This window comes from Amborella trichopoda, chromosome 9 (genome assembly GCF_054954075.1).
Source record: "Amborella trichopoda isolate Santa Cruz 75 chromosome 9, AtrichopodaSantaCruz75HAP2 v2.0, whole genome shotgun sequence".
NCBI lineage: Eukaryota > Viridiplantae > Streptophyta > Magnoliopsida > Amborellales > Amborellaceae > Amborella > Amborella trichopoda.
The window spans coordinates 12,813,550-12,835,032 of NC_142344.1; the positions used below are offsets into that span (position 1 = coordinate 12,813,550).

The 21,483-nt window shown below is 36.1% G+C and overlaps 1 protein-coding gene across 3 annotated transcripts; it reads right to left on the reverse strand.

Moving 5' to 3' along the window:
• Window positions 1–525: 525 nt before the first annotated feature.
• LOC18424358 (cytoplasmic tRNA 2-thiolation protein 1) lies at window positions 526–18,589 on the reverse strand. 3 transcript variants are annotated; one of them, XM_006828947.4, is made up of 10 exons: window positions 18,146–18,589; window positions 16,753–16,867; window positions 11,683–11,825; window positions 10,440–10,559; window positions 7,287–7,399; window positions 7,053–7,145; window positions 6,835–6,875; window positions 4,631–4,697; window positions 4,328–4,439; window positions 526–1,047 (listed from the first exon to the last, which is right to left on the reverse strand). In XM_006828947.4, the coding sequence occupies exons 1-10, from the start codon at window positions 18,242–18,244 to the stop codon at window positions 865–867; spliced, it is 1,086 nt and encodes a 361-aa protein (XP_006829010.2). In that variant the 5' UTR covers window positions 18,245–18,589; the 3' UTR covers window positions 526–864. The 3 variants fall into 3 exon arrangements, 2 of the variants coding, with proteins under 2 accessions (XP_006829010.2, XP_088702451.1); XM_088846325.1 differs by lacking the exons at window positions 11,683–11,825; window positions 16,753–16,867; window positions 18,146–18,589 and adding an exon at window positions 9,991–10,068 and having other exon boundaries at window positions 10,440–10,528; XR_016040441.1 differs by lacking the exons at window positions 526–1,047; window positions 4,328–4,439; window positions 4,631–4,697; window positions 6,835–6,875; window positions 7,053–7,145 and adding an exon at window positions 9,991–10,068 and having other exon boundaries at window positions 18,146–18,535.
• Between the last annotated feature and the right edge of the window lie 2,894 nt (window positions 18,590–21,483).

Here is a 21,483-nt window from a genome sequence, read left to right on the forward strand (position 1 = left end):
CACATAACCCACGAACATAAACATGGATATATAAATGTAATCAGTGGTCAACAATTCAAATTTGGTGGCCAAGCAGAAATACATAACTGTGAATAGTAAAGGCCATTTAGTTGTCAAAGATCCGAAACAGCAGAAAATTATATTCAACCAAAAACTCAGGCACATTGGAGTTTTTCATCTATAAAAGTAACTATCTAGAGGAGGGGGGTTGATTTGAAAAGCTTTCCTGACTTGAAAATGAGTTTCACACAACTGCTTTGATAAAAGCACGTCGCACACAAGTGCAAAGACTAATTATGAAACATTTGGAATGCATGCAATCAGATCTGGCAGTTCTAAAATATGATCTGAGAACACCAATACAGGTCTCTCCCCCTCTCTCTCTCTCTCTCTCTCAAATACACAAACACATACAGCAAACTCATGCTCGAATCAACATGCACCAAAAAAAAGCAAAAAAAAAAGGATGTTCATGACATTTTCATTCCTGAAGTAATATTAAGGCCCAAAGTTCACTCATGCAGATTTCTGGGGGAAGAATATAACTCATTGACATTGTCCACAAAATTGGACTATATATTGTTTTCAGTGGGAATTAAGTGAAGCAAACAACAGTCAATAAATGTTATAGTTACAAAGGCAAATAACCACAAATTTGAAATAACTGAAGGATTAGAAGAAAAATAATTTACCAGTATCGAGCTTAATCACAGGATTTGAACTTTAGAAGCTGTGCTTGGCCCTCATGGTCATGACCACAAAGCCAAGATCCAAAATCCCTCTCAGGGTCCAACTTCTGAGACTACTAAAATCCTTCATTTGCATGGACCCTTGTTCTCCAGTTGGAGAAGTAAATAGTTCAAATCAGAAATCCAGTGACCCACATGGTTTGCTTTGAACATGGGACTCCTTCATCTCATGGTTCTCACCATTGGAGCAGGGTTCCTCGTCCTTCTTTGCATTGTTTACACCTCTGGTTCGACCAATACCGAGCCTTGGCAGTCCCCTATTCAACCCATCTAGTAAAGTACAGGCTTTACACCATTTCTGCACAGATATGAAAGAAATCACCCCAAATAAAGCGCCTTTCACAAACCATATAATTATCTGCTCATTCTTAAGTCACTGGTATCGGTATGAAATCCTTTACATGGTAATCAGCTTGTCAGTGGAACCTGAATGTAATTCTACACATCCACACTTAAGTATATGATGACTAGATTGACACACAGACTTAAATTGGTATAGGTAATAATGAGTTCCCTCTCTTTCACTCAAAACATAAGATTACTAAAGAGCAATACCTTCATCTAGCACCAGTTCAACTTTGTTCGCTAGTTTCTAGAAAGGTTCAGCAAAATGTATAAAAAACTCCAGCAGAATCGCAAATTCATATACAATCCTAGTCTCCTTTATTTTATTTTTCTTTTGGGTTGTCATATCATTCATGTAGTAATATCCACCACCTTCTAATTGTCTTAAAATGTGTGTTTGTCCTTCTCATAAGACCATCTTAGCCATTGATTTATTTATAACCAATCAGTACACTTTTATTTCTATAAATACAATCTCATAAAAAGGGGAATCGTCATCTTTATCAAATTTATACCTCTTTAATCTTTAAAGAAATCTAATATACATAAGAGTTCCAGATTAAGGGATTCATCCCAAAAACAAGGGATACGGACACACGCACACCCACAAACACACACATACAGGCTGTGGACTAGTGGTATCTAATTTTGTAAAGCATAATAGTTTTCAACTGCAAGCCCTCCGTCTAGCTCTAGTCACACTTTGTTTGCTAGTTTCTCGGAGGGTTCAGCAGAATATCTAACAACTTAAATAAACCCATATGTTTACATACAATCTGGTGTCTTTTTGTATCGGTCATTCAGCAATTATATCTTTGTATCTGATTTTTCTTCTCCCACATGTCGTGTTGATTCAGAAACCTAAACACGTGCGAGTGGATTTTCCCAAGGGATGCACATCTTCATTGAGTAGGCAGGTCATGCCCCAATCAGTGCCTTTTAATTGCTCTAGGGAAATTCTCAAAAGTCATGACTTCTTTTTCCACTAAACCCCTAATAAACCAAGCCTTTCACACATTGATTAGGTTTTCCTTCACCCCCAATAAGAGTAATAAACTCGGCTCCTACGTTATTCATGGTGAACTTCTTGGTTGTGTTGAACAACATGGACTGCCACTGCAATGATCATGTATCATATTACGTTTTTCTCGAAATGGAATATCTTCTTTTCTTCCTCACTTGAATGATCAACTCCCCAATCGTCAAAAGTCTAACTACACGCTATTGTTTCTTATGGATGACAGGCACAATCACTTTGATAGCCAGTGACCTTGTTCTCAGGTAGAAGCTTATTGTTTATCATTACAGATTTCATGCCTTCACTCACCTATTTAAGTAAATGTTACAGGGATCACAACGTTCCACATGTTCCATGCATAGATCTCCTCCAGTAGTCCTTTCTGTTGTTTCATGAGTCCACAACAGTTGATAATTATAATTAGCTTTCTCAGGTTTGCTGTTTACTACCACTGATTCTTGAGGTCAAACTATTCAGTACCCTATGACAATGATAAACTCATTAAATGGATAATTAAAATTATGAACCAATTATCAGCTTTAATACTTACTTGGCTTTTACAAATAAGCAACAATATAGTCGTAAAGCAGGATCATGAAAGACCATAGACACCCTTTCAACACCTAATCTAGCTAAGGCATCAGCCTTCTCATTCATGGACTGGATGACAAGTTAAAAGGACACACTAGCTCAGGGATTAGGGAGATTTCAAGGACCATCTCCATCGGTAAGGAGTGTCCTGCAGAACAACTAAATAATGTTTAATAACACTCATTCCATGAAATAAGGACCTAAAAAGACCGTGAAAAGGCTCAGAGTAAGGCTCAGAGTTCAACAAGAAATTAAGCGTAAGATTCAGGCTTGGGCCTCATTTGTTTGGCATTGATGTTTGCAACACCGCATCCCATGTTCAAATCTCACCACAAAACTACCCAAACCCCACATCCCAAGTTCAAATCCTAGCGCTGAACTGCCAGAAAAAGTAAGGCTCAAAGTCCAACAAATAATCACATGAGTTTGGGTGTAGAAGAGGCCACAAGTCTCTAGGATTGCTCTGGAACTATCTATAAAGAGACTCCAATCTCCAAAGAGCACATAATATGTATAAAGTTGTAGTTGAACTTAACACGAAGGACACCTACATGGGGGGAGGCCCTTCTAGTAATGATCCTTTCAAGGGAAATTTCAGCTCCCAACTTCCACTCGCAAATAAGATCGCGTTCCTCTTGGACAAAGGCCCAAGAAATGATTATATCGCAAATTCTGTCAAACATTTTCACAATTGGAGGACAATTCTGAGAATTGCCCAGGGTCACATACTCTGGAGGGAATTAATTCTAACAAGACGGGGACAAAGATTACCCTCTCAGCAGCACAGTTAAGTGGTCGATGTAATACATGATTCTTCAAATAAATCTAAAAGAACCCACCATGCAAAACTATGCTTGAAAAGATGCACAAAAGTAATATCCAGAAGATGGCATCCCCATATTGTTCATCCTCCAAACAGTGGATATTGCTTGCCTCCTCTCTCTACGGGACGCGACCCAATAGACACCATTTCTCCCAATATGTTAAAACCTCATTTTATATCTCCTCACCTCCATGATTCCCCAACCCCAATATTGCTCCCGTGTTACCTTCTATAACCCTATTAACATCACTCATGTTCAAACTCATAGGAACATCTATCTATTCAACTTGCACCAACCCTTCCACTTCACTAGATGAAAAGTCAAGGCTTTAATATTCGCTTGCCAGAGAAAATCTCTCTGGATCATGTCCAGCTTATGAGCTACTTAGCCAGAATCTGGAATAAAGATATTAAACTAAGCAATATTTTATATTACAAAGTACCAGCCTGCCTATAAATAAAAACAGTTGTCCCTCCTTGGAGCTAATTTCTCCTCGTACTTCTTGATGGCCAAAAGCCCATTTAACTTTTTAAAGGATTTCCCGCAGGTAGACCAAGAAAACTAGTTTGGAGGAGATTCCACCTCACACACAAAGTAATTAGAAATTCCTTCCAATTCCAATTACTGAACCTTGTAGGAAAAGAACAGTGTAAACTGAAAAAGGAAAAGCAATACAATTTAATTATAAATATATGCATCAGAAAGAAAGGCCAATGAGTCAAAGTATATAAGACACAACCCCACCCCCCATGTGGTGCCCCCTGGGGGAAGGGAATGTGAAGGAAAAGAAATACAATTACCTGACTAGATATATAACCACATCTTTCACATGTTCCTTGCTCTGGCATCCTCGTAGTGGTAGATATCCTGAAGGTTTCACCTGATCGTATTATGTCCAATATGGCTCTTGGCCTACAAAAGCAAGATTATGAGCATGTCCGCATTGGTGTCCCGCACATGCATGAATATGTGTAGATGGACAAATGAAGTAGGCAAGGAAAATCATCCCAAGAGAGATTGAGCAACAAGAATAATAGTTATGCATACAGCAACAGTCATTCACAGTGACTAATTGATAAAGAGCAATTAAGCTGGATAACCACCTGATTCTTTCCAAATCTTTGATAAAATCACGGGCAAATCCACGATATGCATTTGGTGAGTATATGCCTGCATCACAATTGTACAATAGTGAGAATAAGTTTCATTACTATTACGCATTAAGAGTCATAATAGAAATACAGTATCTTTATGGGTCAAAAGTTTTTTGCCACAAAATTAAATGAGAAAATGCTTTTAATTTCTAAGAGTTACATTTTAGAATGTTTGACAAACAATGAACCGCTAGGCATGACAATCCTTTACGACCTTGCCATATATGTGAGTGACATTGTTCATAATGGAGATGATTAATATGATATTCCTCAACTTAATTAAGCACTTGAAGCTAGAATTCAGATAAAGAGCATGGATTTTTTTAACATTTCTTGATAATTGAGACTCAACATTGTCCATTTCTCAGAAAGGAGAATGTCATTGTTCACTCATTATGCCTATGATCGTGTTCTCACTAGCATCTCACAGCTAATGAGATGACAGACAACCCAAGTGTGAAGGCATCCATGGAAATAGGTAATATGGCTGAAAGCATTTCTCACTGAAGTTGGTATAATTGTTATATCAATGCTACAAGTAACTTGTATTTTGGTGACTTGGGTCTTGCACGAACTAGAAAATTATTCAATAGTTGAACATCACTATACTTGGATAAATGCTCGTGGTTTGCTCATTTCCGCAATTATGAATATTGCAATTTAGATATGGTTCACATTTCAGTATCAAGAGCATCTTTTATTGGACAAACTCTCCCTTCTCTCCAGTTTTATTTGGGAATGATGGGGTGGGCGTTGAGTTACTAAGTTGTAAACATTTGTATATTTTTCTTTGAGACATTCCGACGGCTTATATTTCTTCATTATCATCAACATAGTCATCATCATTATTATCATAATCATGATCATGGTTATCATTATTATTATTATTATTAAGTAGTAGTAGTAGTAGTAGTAATAATACTAGTAGTAGTATTTTTATTACTATTGTTATTATTAATATTATAAGTACCACTAATACTATTACTATTATTACCATTATGATTATTATTATTGTTATTGTTATTGTTGTTGTTGTTGTTGTTGTTGTTGTTGTTGTTATTGTTGTTGTTATTATTATTGTTATTATTATAGTTATTATTATTATTATTAGTTGTCGGCTCGGTTTGCTAAACAAAGGTAGTTCTCTGTCCTGCAAATCAGGTATCTCACTGTCAAACCAAAGGCCTGCTCAACAGCTCACTTTAATTTATGGGAAATTTCTCAAAATACCCTTTAGAGATGAAGTATTTAATATCCTGCCCATTTGCAACTATTCCAACTCAAGACCATGTGTTCTTTTTATGGGAATTTTGAAATTAAATAAAAGTTACAGGTGAGTTGTTAAATTGTTCATCTCTCATAGGTAACTTGATATAAATTTCCCTTAATTATTCATGGTTTGATTGATATCATTTATAAGGTCAATTTTTTTGCCCTTTTCTTTTGTACTACAAATTTATATAGAAGGGACGTGGTTGCTTTTTTTCAAGTAAATGATATCCAACAATACACATACACACTGCTGTAGATGTAAGGCTTGTTCTGTTAAGCTTCTCTGCAATGCAGCTAGAAAACAAAGACAAACGAGTAGGCTCATTCAATCAAGGCCCTAGTATGATTCTGTACAAGGTTTGTGCTAGCACAAATATCTGAGACACAGAATCTAGGACCCGAAGCTAAGTTAAAACCAATCAATAACAAGAACTGAACAAACAATGCATGACTATCACGTATCTGACTTCAAGCACAATCAAAAGCAATATTGAAAGGAATATAATAATGAAAAAATTTAATACAAATTACATTTAATATTTGCAGCCAAAACTTAATATCAAAATAAGACATGTTACACAATAGGCTGTTCAAAGCGAGTTGGACTAGCAAAGAGAGAAGATTCTGCATTATTAATCTGGAATCTTTGAAAGAATCAACCACCAGAATTCTTTATTAGTCAATGTGTTGTGTACTCCATCATCAGAGAAATTGAATGGTACGCAGTTAATCACTTCTAAAAGTGATTTAATTTTCCTGTTTGAAGAGAATGTGATTATCTTACCAATAGGCAGTGCAGACATAATTTATATGGTCGAAGAAAGCCATATATTCCATTGACTATTCAAATAAATAAAAACTTCAAGGACTAGAGTACTAACATTCTGTGGAGAAGTAGTCCAGCTTTTTGAAATATGCATACGTAAATTTCAGTCAAGGTACCTCTACATTTCTTTAGAGAGATTTGAGAGAGAGGGGATTGAAAATTTTAATATGAAAAATACTGAGGCAAGAAAATACTACCATTACAAAATGAAAAAAGACCAAAACAAAATAAAATTCCTATAATACAAAATGCACATATCGATGGCAAGGATATATGACAATCTCCTTCTCGTAGGTATACTTGAAGGGTTTGCATCTTGGAATAGGTCCATCTTCCCCAGTGGTTATAAGTGTGCACCTGCCTAACCTATATTTAGATGGTCAAGAATCAGTCAGCTAATAGAAAATAATTCCTCTCAGAAGAAAATCAGATATGCCTATCCAAAACAATAAAAAGTTATCTAGAAGGGCAAACACATATGGTAGAAAAAGATACAGTCAACAACACCTAGCAATGTCTCCACGTAGTATATTCAAGAGAACTGTTTCGGCAATGTCGTCAGCATTATGCCCAGTGACAAGCTTGTCAACTTTCAACATTGCAGCACCTCTATCTAGAGCCTGCAAGTTCGAGAAGATATATTGCATTTTAATGTTGATATAACAGAGAAATGATAGAAACTGGCACTTACAACAATGGTAATTTTAATATGAAGATGATATGTCAGAAATTGAAAAGTAAATGACAAAAGCAAAAGGCCCAGAAAGAGGGAAATTCAAGATGAGGATCAAGAAACAGTTGAATCTTAACCAACAAAAACAACGCATGCTCGGTTGTTTAATAAAAAAACATAGATTTCAAGATCAAACATATTGCATCAGTGAGATGATAGCATTTACTTAGGAATTCTATCAGGGTCTTGGCTACTTGGGCCACAGTGGACTAACAAATGGAAGTCAGAAGCCCTCAAGTAGCACATTTGGGGATATTCAAATACACTTCAGGTCTCTCGTAATAGATCCACACAAATGGTTAGAATGCATGCAAAGAAAAGAAGTAACAGGCAAGATTTTCCATAGCACCCACTTCTCGGTTGCCCTTTAGTTTAATATCTTCACATGGTTGCAGAAGCATATGCATCTGTCTCAAGCAAAGGTTCTTAGAGGTCAGGATTAATCATATCAATCTGGATTCATAATGATAGTATGTCAGGATTTGGGCAGCAATAAAAAACTCAATACTCTATTGAGATCTGTCCAAACGTGCTTCATGCAGATATGTAGACATAACATTGGAAATAGAAGGTCATGATCTAAGGGTATGTTTGCCAATGAAGTCATACAGGACAACCATCTGATTGATCCGCAATATGCAGAGACAAGAACACATTTGGTTTGAAAACCAGTCCAGTCAAATTCCATGAAGTGCGCTCCTTAAGGGTGAACTTAGTGCATGGGCTATGCTATCTGCTTTTTATTGTTGGCTGGACCATTATATTATTGTAAAGGGACATTGCAGCAGGCCACCCAAACAGGGCCCTTGATGTTTTTTTCATTTCAGTTCTAGAACTGGAAATGTTTCCTTATGAAGGGGGCACTTCAACCTAGATCAAAATCCTAGAATCATGGATTGACATAAATCTGATGCTATTCCACCCTACAAATAGTTTGAATATCATCCTCATCACCATCCAAGCCTTATCCCTACTATTTGGGGTCGGCTTGAATATTCAAATACAACTAGCTTGAATATGACATATTGAATAATGCTGGGGGGAACGAATACTGTGGCTGATTAGAGAATATCTCTTGATTGAATGTTGATCTTTTCAGGCACCTTTTGCTTCTTCATAAATAATTCCATGAGCAGGGTGCTTAGTTGCAAGAATGATCAACTTAAATAGGTTGCTTCTACTAAAACAAAAACGATATATTTGGCTATTTGGACTTCGGTTTTAAATTGAAACAGAATTTTCACTAGAAAACAAATCATTCAATGAGGTAGCATCCATTAAATGGCACAATGATTCCATGTCACAATGACTTCAGTGTTGTAGTTTTACTACACCATCTATGGCCAATATCTTGTACCATAGGAAGATCTGCAACGAGGCTAGATTAACTTCCAATCAAAATGTTGGGCTAAAGTGGGTACCTCTGGTTGGCGTCTGATCACAAATTTAAGCAAAACTACCATGTACACTTAAAAGAGTTCATGTTGTAGTCTCCAAAATGAAGTTATGCTTAGGTAGCCACGATAAAAGAGTGTAACAAGACTGGTAAAATGAAATTGGTTCGCAAGTGGATGCCAAAGAAGTAGTTAGTCCATGTTTTTCTTTATTCAGATTTACGAAAAAAAAAATTGAAAACACTGACAAATCAACTGCACCAGTGTCAAGTTAAATCAGTAGGTTATGAATGAGCAAAAAACCAAGTTCAACACTTTCAACGTTGATATATCGATCTATATGTGTCTGAACATAGGGAACAGATATCATGATCCGGCTGGACCTTCCACATTAGCATTCCCTTTTCCCTAGCCGTGCACATTTGAATGACCATTGACCAGTCCATCTTATATTATGGGAACAGGCAGGCCCTTGCATCATGGGCTGCCAAGACCTATGCCATGTGCTTTTGATGGGTACCCAGCCGGTATCTTTTCCAATTGACCCTCCCCGTTCCCAGTCTGGACCAATGTGATGTGAATAGGGGAAAAGGGAACACCAATGGGTTTCTCCAGACTGATTCAAACATATTTATATACAAATAACTCTAGAAAAGAAAAAACAGGTTTATCAGTATCTCACACATGAGTTAATCTGTAAACTCGCCCCCTCACGATGGACAGTGAAGCTTGATGAATGATGAGCTTGCTTTCAAGCCAATGAAGGATATCCTCGGATATCCTCAGGAAATGCATAAAAAACATATGACAAGCAACTAAGCGAGAGGCTTCATATATTGTCTCAAGATGACCAAAAAACCATAAAGAAGTAATCAATCTAAATGTACAGGTATGACTACAAAACCTCAAGTCATAATAGAATAAATGGAATGATATTATCACAATATAAAGAGGCCACCTTAGAGAAATAGAGATGACGATCAAAATAAAAGGATGGTCCATGAGGGAATTTCTCCAGAGGTGGATGCCATAACAATATTCTGCCTCAGAACAGAGGAATCAACAATGGGTGCATCTTACATACCAGAAAACCCAATTAAACCCCAAGAGAATATAATCGGTTGTGGAGCATCGAACATTAGGGCAACCACTCAATTAGCATCTGAATAGTAAAGAAGGTGAAGAGAGAATATATGGTAAGAAAAATGATAAGAGAGCACCTAGAATAATTCTTAAAGTTTAGTGTTGTAGAAGAGAAACCCTTGCTTTAGAGGATACTATATAGAGAATGCCACACCCACACTCAAAATGAGACAGCTGTTGTATTTCAATGACGTATATGTATGTGTGGAAAGACGCACAACAGAATCACAGATCCACTATAATATGACAAATGTAAAGATGTCTTTGTAAAGATACAATGGTAAATACACACAGACAATGGATGCATTGATGATAATCCAACTACATACAGTCCAACCAAAATCGATCTTCATTTTTATGGATCTCGAAGAAATATCAGAGATTGTTTACCTGCCGGCGGAATACTCCACAAAATGTGCAGTTGTTTTTCAACCCAATCTCCTTCACAATTTCGTCCATTGTCCAGCCATATAGAGATTTGTAGGAGACAACCTTCAGTGGCAAACCATACTGCAAAAATGATACTTCAGGCAGAGGTTAATATGAGAGCATTCCATATGAAAGATACCATCAAAATCAACAAGAGCATAGCCATTGTAAGCCAAACTCTGACATTGAGGTTAAGCAAACAATCATTCTAGAAAAGTTTAAAAGAGAGCACATTTCCACATGACAGAAACCCCCTCTGTTTTAACATTTGTGAGGCACACAATTGTCTCACTAGAAAATACACACTAAATTTATTAGTTAAACTTCCTATCACACAGTACCATACCTTCTAACAAATATATTCTCTCTTGATGTATGAAAAGTCAAGTTGACTTAAAAATTCTCCTAATAGCTGGCATGTGATCCATGCTAATTGCAAAGCTATTATGATCCACTTCATAGAAAACTTCAAGCATAATCAGATTGTTCTTAACTGATGGATGAACCAACCCTAAAGTATGAATCTAATGGTTCATCTAATGGTTCATTTTCCATCAGCATATCTTTTTTGATTTCCAAAATCCCAGATCCAATAACTGCTCTAGAACTTCTTCTTCCTTTGTCAAATTTGAACAGCGTCATACACATAAATTCACTTGGCTAAAGTTTTCGATAAGCACATAAACTAAGTAAATGATTCAGAAAAATAAGGAAAAGTTTACAACCCAAGAAACCACGTCCAATTTTTAATTTGCCACCCAAAAAAAAAGGAAAGAAAGAAAGAAAAAAAACTTCTCAATTAACATATGATATGGAAACATTAAAATAATAAGAAAATTGAACCATCATATTGCCATTGTTTCAGTCAGACATGTGGTACCCGTCATACACAGGCCATTGCAAATCTCCTCTCATCATCATTAAAATTTCCAGGAAAATTAGTTACGGTCTCTCTCCCTAGAAAGAAGCATTGCTTATTTAATTTCAAGAACAAACTGAGTAAACAATATCAGAATATCTGAAGAATAATTTCATAAGATGATACTAGTAGCACCCACAGGCTCCAAGTGAGTTGAATTATGGAGTGGCTCATCAGGATGATATAAATGTCAGAATTTATAAAAGGAAACCGCAGCAAGGAAATTACGAATGAAACTAGCTCCAAAGGATTTGCTTTTGTTGGAAAATAGAGAGATAAGTATACCTGTATTTCATTTCGCTTGACAGTCTCCAAGGAATCATCCCTATAACCAGTAATCCCTTCATCAATTGATAGAAGAAAGAGATCCAAGCCATAATTGTGCCGACGGTTCAGCTCTGACAATACATAAGCAAGAACAGTGGAATCTGCACCCAACCAGCAGTTTATTGACAACACAAGCTTCGATGGCATTAAATCATACAAACCAATACACAATGTTTTCTGTGAAAACATTTCATGTATGGAAACAGGTACCATATGTCATGCCTTTCCAGAGTGTTTTATAATGTTCCATCTAATTAGCATTGAATTTTCGTCAAAATTAAACTCAATGGAGAAAATAGAGAAAGAATTAACAATGTACACCAAACTGGAAAAGGTAGCTATAATACAATAACTAAATAACAATACTCACCTGAAAGTTTGAAACAAGTGCAACGAGCCTGGAATCGGAAGGATAAGAAACTGAGGTGTAAAGAACAGTACTGGAGAAGAGATGCTTGATATTTAACAGAGCAAGATTACAGAACCAAGATAAACCAAAATCCCAAAACAGAGAGGTACACATTCTACTCCGCCATTCCTTTTAACCAAATAGTGATATGTTACCTTGAGTAAATCAACAGATTTAATACGCGTCAGCGAAATAATTCCTTTGAAACTTGTCAGAGCGCATCTCCTATTATAAAGGTTGACTCTATGATGTAATTTTGGAAAACAAGATTACAAATTTCACCAATAGCTGGAGGTGGTATGCTTTAAATTTTGATTTGGATTCAAAAGGTAAACACATATAAAGCAGATGAAAGTGAGTGATGTACATGATAATACATCAAAAAGCCAATTAACAGGTAATTCTGATCCTCCTGGTTGAAATGTGCACTAAAGCCCACGATACACATCCAATTTTCAATATATCAAAGGTACGTTACATAACTAATAGACAAGGCGGGAGGAGAACTTTCACGGTCATGGACTTCCTGGCTCCACAATTCCAGATTGTAAAGTGGCTACTCAAAAAGCATATTTCCTCAAAGTCTCAATGTTGCATTGACAGCCAAACCATTTCCTAGCTCATCCATGTATGAAAAATTAAATTTACCATGAGGACATTTCTGGGCTCCTGGAATAATAACTTTTTTGTTTCCACTAATAGTGAAACAAATGTGTAACTTTAGTGTCCACATTAAAATGTCATGTACAAACTTCAATATATTTCTTCATGTGAAAAAAGCAAGAATCGATCAATTTAACATATGGAAGCAAATAGAAGTGACCGCGTTAGTTACTATAACACATTATGTTCATATTAGCAGTAGCAAGTCGAATGTTTGGCATGTTTCAAATAGCCCACATCTATACTTGGTGCACATAATGGGCCAAATTAAGAAAAAAGGTCAAAATTACTATATCATGTTTCTGGACGATTATCATGAGATAAATTGACGTTTCTAAAAGAATGCAATTCTTGCAACATATTTCAATCTTACATTAGCCAAGGATAGTTATGAAGTTCGATGAGAAATGGAAGTCTTAAATCAAACATTTGAGGAGAGTGACTATTTAATGTTTTTCATGAGCATCTATGTATCAATGGAATAGGATAACACCAGTTAAGTACTTAAATCCACAACAACATGTTGCCAAATAGAAGGAAATCCATTAGATGAATGCCAATTTTGTTGCAATGAATCACAATATGATCCCTATGATCATGGTAAGAGTATTGCCGTAATGGCCATCATGTTCCTGTAGTATTTGTCCAGAAATAATGTTTCGCGTGTTTCAAATAGCCCACATCCATACTTGGTGCACGTAATGGGCCAAATTAAGAATATCATGTTTCTGGACGATTATTGTGAGATAAATTGACATTTCTAAAAGAATGCAATTCTTGCAACATATTTCAATTTTACATTAGCCAAGGATAATTATGAAGTTCAATGAGAAATGGAAGTCTTAAATCAAACATTTGAGGAGAGTGACTATTTAATGTTTTTCATGAGCATCTATGTATCAATGGAATAGTATAACACCAGTCGAGTACTTAAATCCACAACACCATGATGCCACATATAAGGAAATTCATTAGATGAATGCCAATTTTGTTCCAAATATGATCCCTATGATCATGGTAAGAGTATTGCCGTAATGGCCATCATGTTCCTGGAGTATTTGTCCAGAAATAATCCTAACCAGAGCACAGCTTCTAAGTTAGCCACCATTGTAAAGCATTCAACATTCCTTAAATCCTAACAAGAATGCATAGAAGATTAAGCAAACACGTATTTAGTGCTACCTGGTTACTCCTTAATCCTAATAACATAACATACGGAAGTCATTGTCATAGTGATTCATTGTTTTCCAGGAGTAGACTGACTATTCCCTTGAATTAATTTCCCCTACCATAAGATGTAAGACAGACCTCATTCCCATGCCTCTATAGGGATAATTCGAGAGTAGGTGATTGACAGATTGTAAGCTGTCGGCAAAACTAGTTGAACTGTCATAGACAGTGTCTTGACCAACAATGATAGAATTTAAAAAGGAATAATAGGGATGGAAACTTGAAGGGGCAACTTGTGGGGAATCGCAGAGACGAATACCAACATGTTTAAGAGTTGGAACTTGGAACATAAGGGGCTGAATGACCTAGAGAGAAGAATACATCGCCACGAATGAATCACAATCTCACAAACTATATAGTTGATGTGACACTCATAAATGAGGCAATACCTCAACTAGCTATTTCTAGTGGAGTATCAACAGAAAATCAGTAGTGCTTGTTGAAGTGGATAGTGCCAGGGAATTTAGACGTATTTGGTGCTACCTGGTTACTCCTTAATCCTAATAACATAACATACGGAAGTCATTGTCATAGTGATTCATTGTTTTCTAGGAGTAGACTGACTATTCCCTTGAATTAATTTCCCCTACCATAAGATGTAAGACAGATCTCATTCCCATGCCTCTATAGGGATAATTGGAGAGTAGGTGATGGACAGATTGTAAGCTGTCGGAAAAATAAGACTTATGTAGCTAGTTGAACTGTCATAGACAGTGTCTTGACCAACAATGATAGAATTTAAAAAGGAATAGTAGGGAAAAATGGAAACTTGAAGGGGCAACTTGTGGGGAATTGCAGAGACGAATACCGACATGTTTAAGAGTTGGAACTTGGAACATAAGGGGCTCAATGACCTAGAGAGAAGAATACATCGCCATGAATAAATCACAATCTCACAAACTATATAGTTGATGTGACGCTCATAAATGAGGCAATACCTCAACTAGCTGTTTCTAGTGCAGTATTAACAGAAAATCAGTAGTGCTTGTTGAAGTGCCAGGGAATTTAGACCTTAGTTGCATGTTCCTATAAGCATTCAAATTGCCAGGCATATGGTGATTGATATGTGAACCATTTCCACAAAATCAAGAAGTCTATTAACACAATCCTGCTCCTGAACCACAAAGACATTCCCACTACATTCGTATTTGGATATTTTGCGATCTGAAGTAAATTGGGGATAGGCTGCAAGCAGCTTAGCACACACTTGTTCTCAGTCTCACTGAGAGATTTACCCAATAAAAAACACTCACTGACAGCAATCATTTGGCTTAAATATGGTGTAGGATCCCAATAATATCGAGGCTGGTAAATAGAGTGATGGAAGCTGGTGGTTCAAGGAAAGACTAAGTGGTGCAAAATAACCAGGTGAAACTTGGTCGTTTAAGGGATATATATGTGCCCCTGGCTTATGTACTCTGCTTGGCAGAGATTAAGTGAAATACAGAGATTAGGAAAACTAGAAGCAGCCCACAATGAGGCATGATCAACCCTCATAGCTAGTGAGTGGTTTGGCTCACTCAAAGATAATGCAACTAAGGTTGAATACCATAAAGAGCAGCACTATGATAGTCGATTAGCCAAATGTGTAGCTTTGAGCCCCAATTTTTATGAAAAGATGAAGTACATAGAGCCCCACCCTTTAAATAAAACCATGGATCATTTGGTTGCTTTGATCACTAAAGTGATTCCGCACAGTAACCAGATGTCATAAGAACGTAGTGAAATGCAATGAATCATCGAGTCCTTGAATTGCAACCAAGGTTGGCAGGCAGGGGACACACCTGCCCGGGTGTCATTCACTAGAGGGGCGTCAATGGGAGGAAGATAGCTGCCTGTTCCCTGCCCATTCTGGTGGCTGAGCGGTAGGCTCAAGCTCAGGCCGGAGCATGCTGGTGACGTGACAAGTGGTGAAAACTTAGAGTAAAGAAAAAAGATGTCCTAAGTTCAGAACCTCTGTCTGTAGATCGACAAGAGGTCATTTATGACCCTAAGATATGTATATGTGTATGTACATATATATGTATATATGTGTTTGTGTATGTACATCTAAGGGAAGAACAGCTAATTTTTTCTTCTTTTCATTCACAATAAATTCTTGCCTCACTTGTTTGTAGTGAGGGGCATTTAAGTACAAAAGAACATATGTTGGAATGTTTTTTTTTTTTTGTTTTTTGAGAGAAATCATATGTTGCAATGTTATGTTGAGAATTGTGATTCACACTCATAAGAATTGTTCTAGCACTCTCTAATGATGCTTCTTCCCTCAATTCTCATCCAACAGTATCATCAAAACAAAAATTTGCTAGCAATTGTCAATTGAAGACGGTGCACATGGAAATAGAGAAATGAGAATTTCAGCAGATAGTGGGAACCACTAATGTTTCAAGGCTTAGAATACAAGGGAAAGTTGTGTTTGCAGAAAAGCACATGCATGGCATATCTTTTAACAACAACTAGAGATTTGTGTATGTGATATCTTAAGTCAGCAAAAATAAAAAACAGTCTTGGAGGCATACCCAAAGTTCCAAGATCAAGTATCTCACATCACAAATCCAAGTGGAAACCAAGGTCAAAGTGGCAGTGACAGATAAATTCACAAGATGGAGGTGTTCTATGTTTATAAGAGTGATTATTTTAATATTCAGCTTCTGTTATGAGTATTTTGCTATTTTTGCAAAGGAATTGAGGGATAAACCAAGTCTAGCATGTCCCGATGATATTACCTTTACCACCAGAAGCTCCAATAGCAACACGCTCTCCAGGTTTGAATAGTCTGTTCTCCACAATGACCCTATGGATCTCCTCTTCAAAAGCAAAGTAAAAGCATTCCCTGCACATCTTCACAAACATGAAAGAGGCAGAGACTTAGAATCAATCTTAGTAAAATGCGACCGAAGTCTATCCATTGGAATCAAAAGATAGGCACTGCATATGAAAAAAACACATATTGGATAAATCTAGTATGCAAAAAGAATGGGTACTAAGAACCTTCATAAGACAAAGAAAATACATGCATTTGGACTCGTAAGCCATGATTTAACACAAAGGAACCTGTCATTTCAACCCCAACATTTCAGGTGAGGACCATATCAACATACTAAAGAGACATGCATGAATAGGCCCCATATTATGTACAAGAAGTTTGAACAGCGTGAGGAACCAACAATACACATATAAAAAACGGCAATCAATTTCTAGCTCCAATGCAGCATGAAATGGCTAGCATTTGTGCCTTTCAACGGCATAACTGATCCCATAAAGAATTAAGTTACCCCATGTGAAAAGAGAACAGCTATTTCCATGAATGGGAACCATACTCAAAGACCCAACAACCCAAATTTGATCAATCTAAGTAAAAAACCATAACTGCAGTGCCTTGATCCTCAGTGTGCATTACAAAAAAAAATTCAAATCATACTAGAACTCTATTTTTCAGAAGGTAACAAGAAGCCCATTAGAGATACCCAAAGTGTCAGCTGGTGTAGGCTGCTAAGGTTTCAACAAGGTTTTCATAAGCCCTACAATACTCAATTCATCCATTCTACACTAAGTTTTCAAAGACAGAGATACTGCAGAGTTCTTAAAATAGAGTTGTAGGCGAGGATCTTGAACAAGAATATCCAAATTCTAAATATTCAAACATTTATATGATAAATAGCCCTTTTCCTCTTAAATTTCGATTGATAAAAGGGGTCCAAAACAAAACATACATAGCCAAAATAACCAGACTAAACAAAAATTGGCCTAATCATGTCCTTGGAAACAAATAAGACCAATTGTCGATTTTCAATCTCTCCATAAGCAGAACCAGTCATAATGGTCCATATTCAACTTCTCCATCAGCATAACTAGTCATTCAAATTAAAAATCCTCAAAATTTTGATATCCAGTCGAATTCACAGAGCCAGAAAATATAAAACCATGAGTAGTTCAAATAAAGCCACTACGTCGGTTATAATTTAAACACGGTGAAACTATGTGATTCTCAATGAACAACTAAGCTGAGAGTTACGAGTGAATAAAAAGGTGGGAACCAAAGCAAAGCCATGATTCGTTTGTGAATGTAAAAAAAAAGGAGTAAGAAGGAAATATGAAACCAAATTGGGCACACAGTACCTGCTGTTGGGTCTTTCGCCTTTGAAGCGCTGCTCGGTTCTGGTTGCATATGTTACAGAGACGTCCAGTCTTCTTCGACTTCGCCTCAGCTTCCGACATGAGAGAGAGATTTAGAGAGAGAGAGAGAGATATATATTTTCTGAATTCTCAGGACGTGAACATAAAAGAATGCACAGCAAAACCCTTCCCTTGCTTTGTGGAACGGTCCACTTATTTTCTTCAAGTTCCCATATTTATTGACTAATTCATTTGAAAGCGAGATCATCGGAACTTTGGCATGTTCATGCTGTTTAAAAATACCAGGTTTTATTGATCTCCATGGAATCCCTCGTTACAGACGAGCAGTGTAGGAAAAATCAAACGTCAACAGTTAAGCGTCGGAAGCACTTCAACCGGCCTAACGGGCGAGTCCTAAGAAAAAAATGTCAAAAAAATACCAAAAATATTTAATAAAATATAAAAAATATATTTAAAGCATGGTTAAACAAAACACATCCAAATAAAATTAAAAAAAAAAAAAAAAAAAAATTGAAAGAATTGATTTTGTGTCCAATGATATTTTTTTAAAAAAAAAGAAAAAATGTAAAAATAAGTATTAATAGGCAAAACAATTTCCAATCTTTCCCAAAATGATGAGAAGCATTAAAAAATAAATTACAAACAAAATCCCTTAATTTTTTGAGTTTTTATATAATTTTTTTAAATGCCTAGCCGGTTTACCAAAACTGACCAAAACCAAAATAAGCAACTGGCCAGTTCCGAGCTAATCGGGTCTAACCAAGCGGTTAGAATTTGAACTACCCGATTTTTCCTACACTGATTTGAACATAATTTCCAAACATTGAAAACATCATTTTCATCGACTGTAAGTACAAGTGTACTCACCAAAAATATATGGTATTTATTACTATTATTTTTTGGATAGTTCAATCGTAGGAATCTAAGTTGAGATGTAGCATAGTCAATATCAATTGCTAACTATTCATGCCCAAACCTGACTCCAAAAAACAAAAAGTAGGTATTTGTTTGGTTTCGACATCAAAGATTTGAACCCGTAACCGTCAACTGCTAATCAATCAAGCCCAAGCCCGATTCCTACAAAAAAAGTGCAGGACCTTGTTTGGGTTTTTCGAACAACTTCAAGGTTTTGAACCCTTAATGTATGATAGACTCTTTATGTTGTTTCTCATCTAGATTTGAGTCCCAAGAATTCTTCAAAAGTGCAAGTTATCCGAGTCACATAATTCTTCAAGAGTGCAAGTCATCCGAGTCACATAATTCTTCAACAGTGCTAGTCATCCGAGTCACATAATTCTTCAACAGTGTATGGATGTGAATTTTCCATCCAAACATCAGGCATAGTAAGTCTAGAAGAGGAAGGGAATTGTCTATAGAAGGGGAAGAGCATTCTCAACCAAGTTTGGTTGTTATTGCCTTAGAACACGAATCCTAAAAATTAAACCTTGAGACCAATTAGTCAATCTATAGATATCTTGTGCCTCAAAAGTTTAAACTTCTATTCTGCGGGAGAATGACCCATGTGGATTTCTGGTTATAGGCATTTCAAAACTGTTTCCTTCTTTTTAACGGCCATTGGAACATTTTGTGGAATCTTTTTAAATAAAGAAAGTGTGTATAATAAGATTGTTTTATCTTTTGTATAAGGACGTCGTAATTTTTTTTTTTAGATTTGAAATTGAAAGGCTAAGAATGTTTCACATATTGAATTCAAAGTCCGAAACAAAAAATTCTTTAACTTTGTAAGGTACACTAAGCTATTCGATTTGCGTTTGATGATAGGATCTTATAATAGACAATCCCTTAAATAAAGGACAAAGTTTATATAGAGCCGAGGCTCTAAACAATCAAATTAGAACCTACCTCAAAAATTTCACTAGAAGAGGCCGTTTTGATGCCCAAATATCCTCAAATTCATCATCTCGATATCAAGATGTATGGACATGAGAAAAAAATGAATTTCATCTTGTAATGCATTTTTAGACCGTCAATTTTCAAGATTTTCCAAGTTTTCATAGATCTGCGCGATCTACATTATTTTTGAAGCTTTAAAGTTTATAATTAAAAATAAAAATATATTTTAAGGCCATCACAAAGATTTCTAATATTAAAACCACATTTCTTGACACTATTTAAAGGTGCTTTTACTTTGCTTATTGAGAGCCTCAAGTCCATACAAACCACACCCTTAAATAAAATATACACATCCACTTAATTAAACAGTGATGTCAATAAAGGGGAACCAGTGATACTTCTTTGACATAACATGCCAAAAACTCACTGGAAAATGCACAAAGACATTAAAAATAGACCAAGAAAATTACAAAGATGACCAAACATTTATCCAAAAAGAAACTAACAAGAAGATTTCTATCTCTCAAATAGATGGAGAGAAAATAAACGCCGGAAAAAGTAGAGAAGTCGTTGAAAAATGGACAGAGTGACTGTAGAATCGCTTAAAAAGAATTCAAGAACATAAAAACTACTGGCGAATGACTCTTATATCTTGTGAAAAAGGCCTGGGCCTCCATGTAAGGACGTTCTGGATGTGCTTGCAATATAATAGGTGCAAGCCAGGACGCACAAAAATTGGATTTGTGCGAGCTAGGACGCACAAATATAATGTCCCAATCACAATGTCACGTCTCTACACTATTTTATTTTTAATTTTTTTTCTATAAACTATTTGACACCAAATTTTGGACATTCATTCCTCTATTAAACTTGCACTGGCGAAAAATATAAAAAAAATATTTTCAAAAAAATAAAATGATCAAAATACCCCTAAAAAATCAAGGGGTATTTTGGCCAGTATACTGTCTCGAAAAGTTATTTTTAATATTTTTTTATAAGTGTGCCCTAATGAGAAGAAGGCACGTACCAAATTTCATATTCATACATTTTGTATAAAAAAAAACTAAAAATAAAATACTTTAAGACGTCGGATCTAAGATCAAACGGTGAGTGGTTCTCTTGATCAAAATTGGACGGCTGGATGGTAGGGGGAGAATAGAACTTCTATGATGTGGGGGAAGCATATAAACCTTTCCCTATTCTAAATAACTAGTATGTGCTTGAACTACCTAAAGTTATCTTTTTGCGAAAGGCTGATGTAGGCTAGTGTGGGCCCTTGATGACATGTGGGACAGTTTGTGACTTGGACTGTTGACATGCCAGTGTGGGTCCCTAAGGTATGTCATTTCCCATGAATTTTATTACATCAAAAGTGTATTTATTATATTTTGTATTTTCGAGGGATATTAATGTCTATAGAAGTTAGAGAGCTAATGTATTGGTTCTTATGTGTTAGGAAGTTGTGG

Excerpts from the sequence above, each read along its gene's own strand:
- LOC18424358 (XM_006828947.4), bottom strand. The coding sequence starts at position 18,244 with ATGTCGGAAGCTGAGGCGAAGTCGAAGAAGACTGGACGTCTCTGTAAC. Across the intron at positions 10,560-11,682 it reads TCAAGCGAAATGAAATACAG|TATGGTTTGCCACTGAAGGT; the intron begins GTATACTTATCT and ends TCATTTTTGCAG. Across the intron at positions 7,146-7,286 it reads CTACGTGGAGACATTGCTAG|GTTAGGCAGGTGCACACTTA; the intron begins GTGTTGTTGACT and ends ATCTAAATATAG.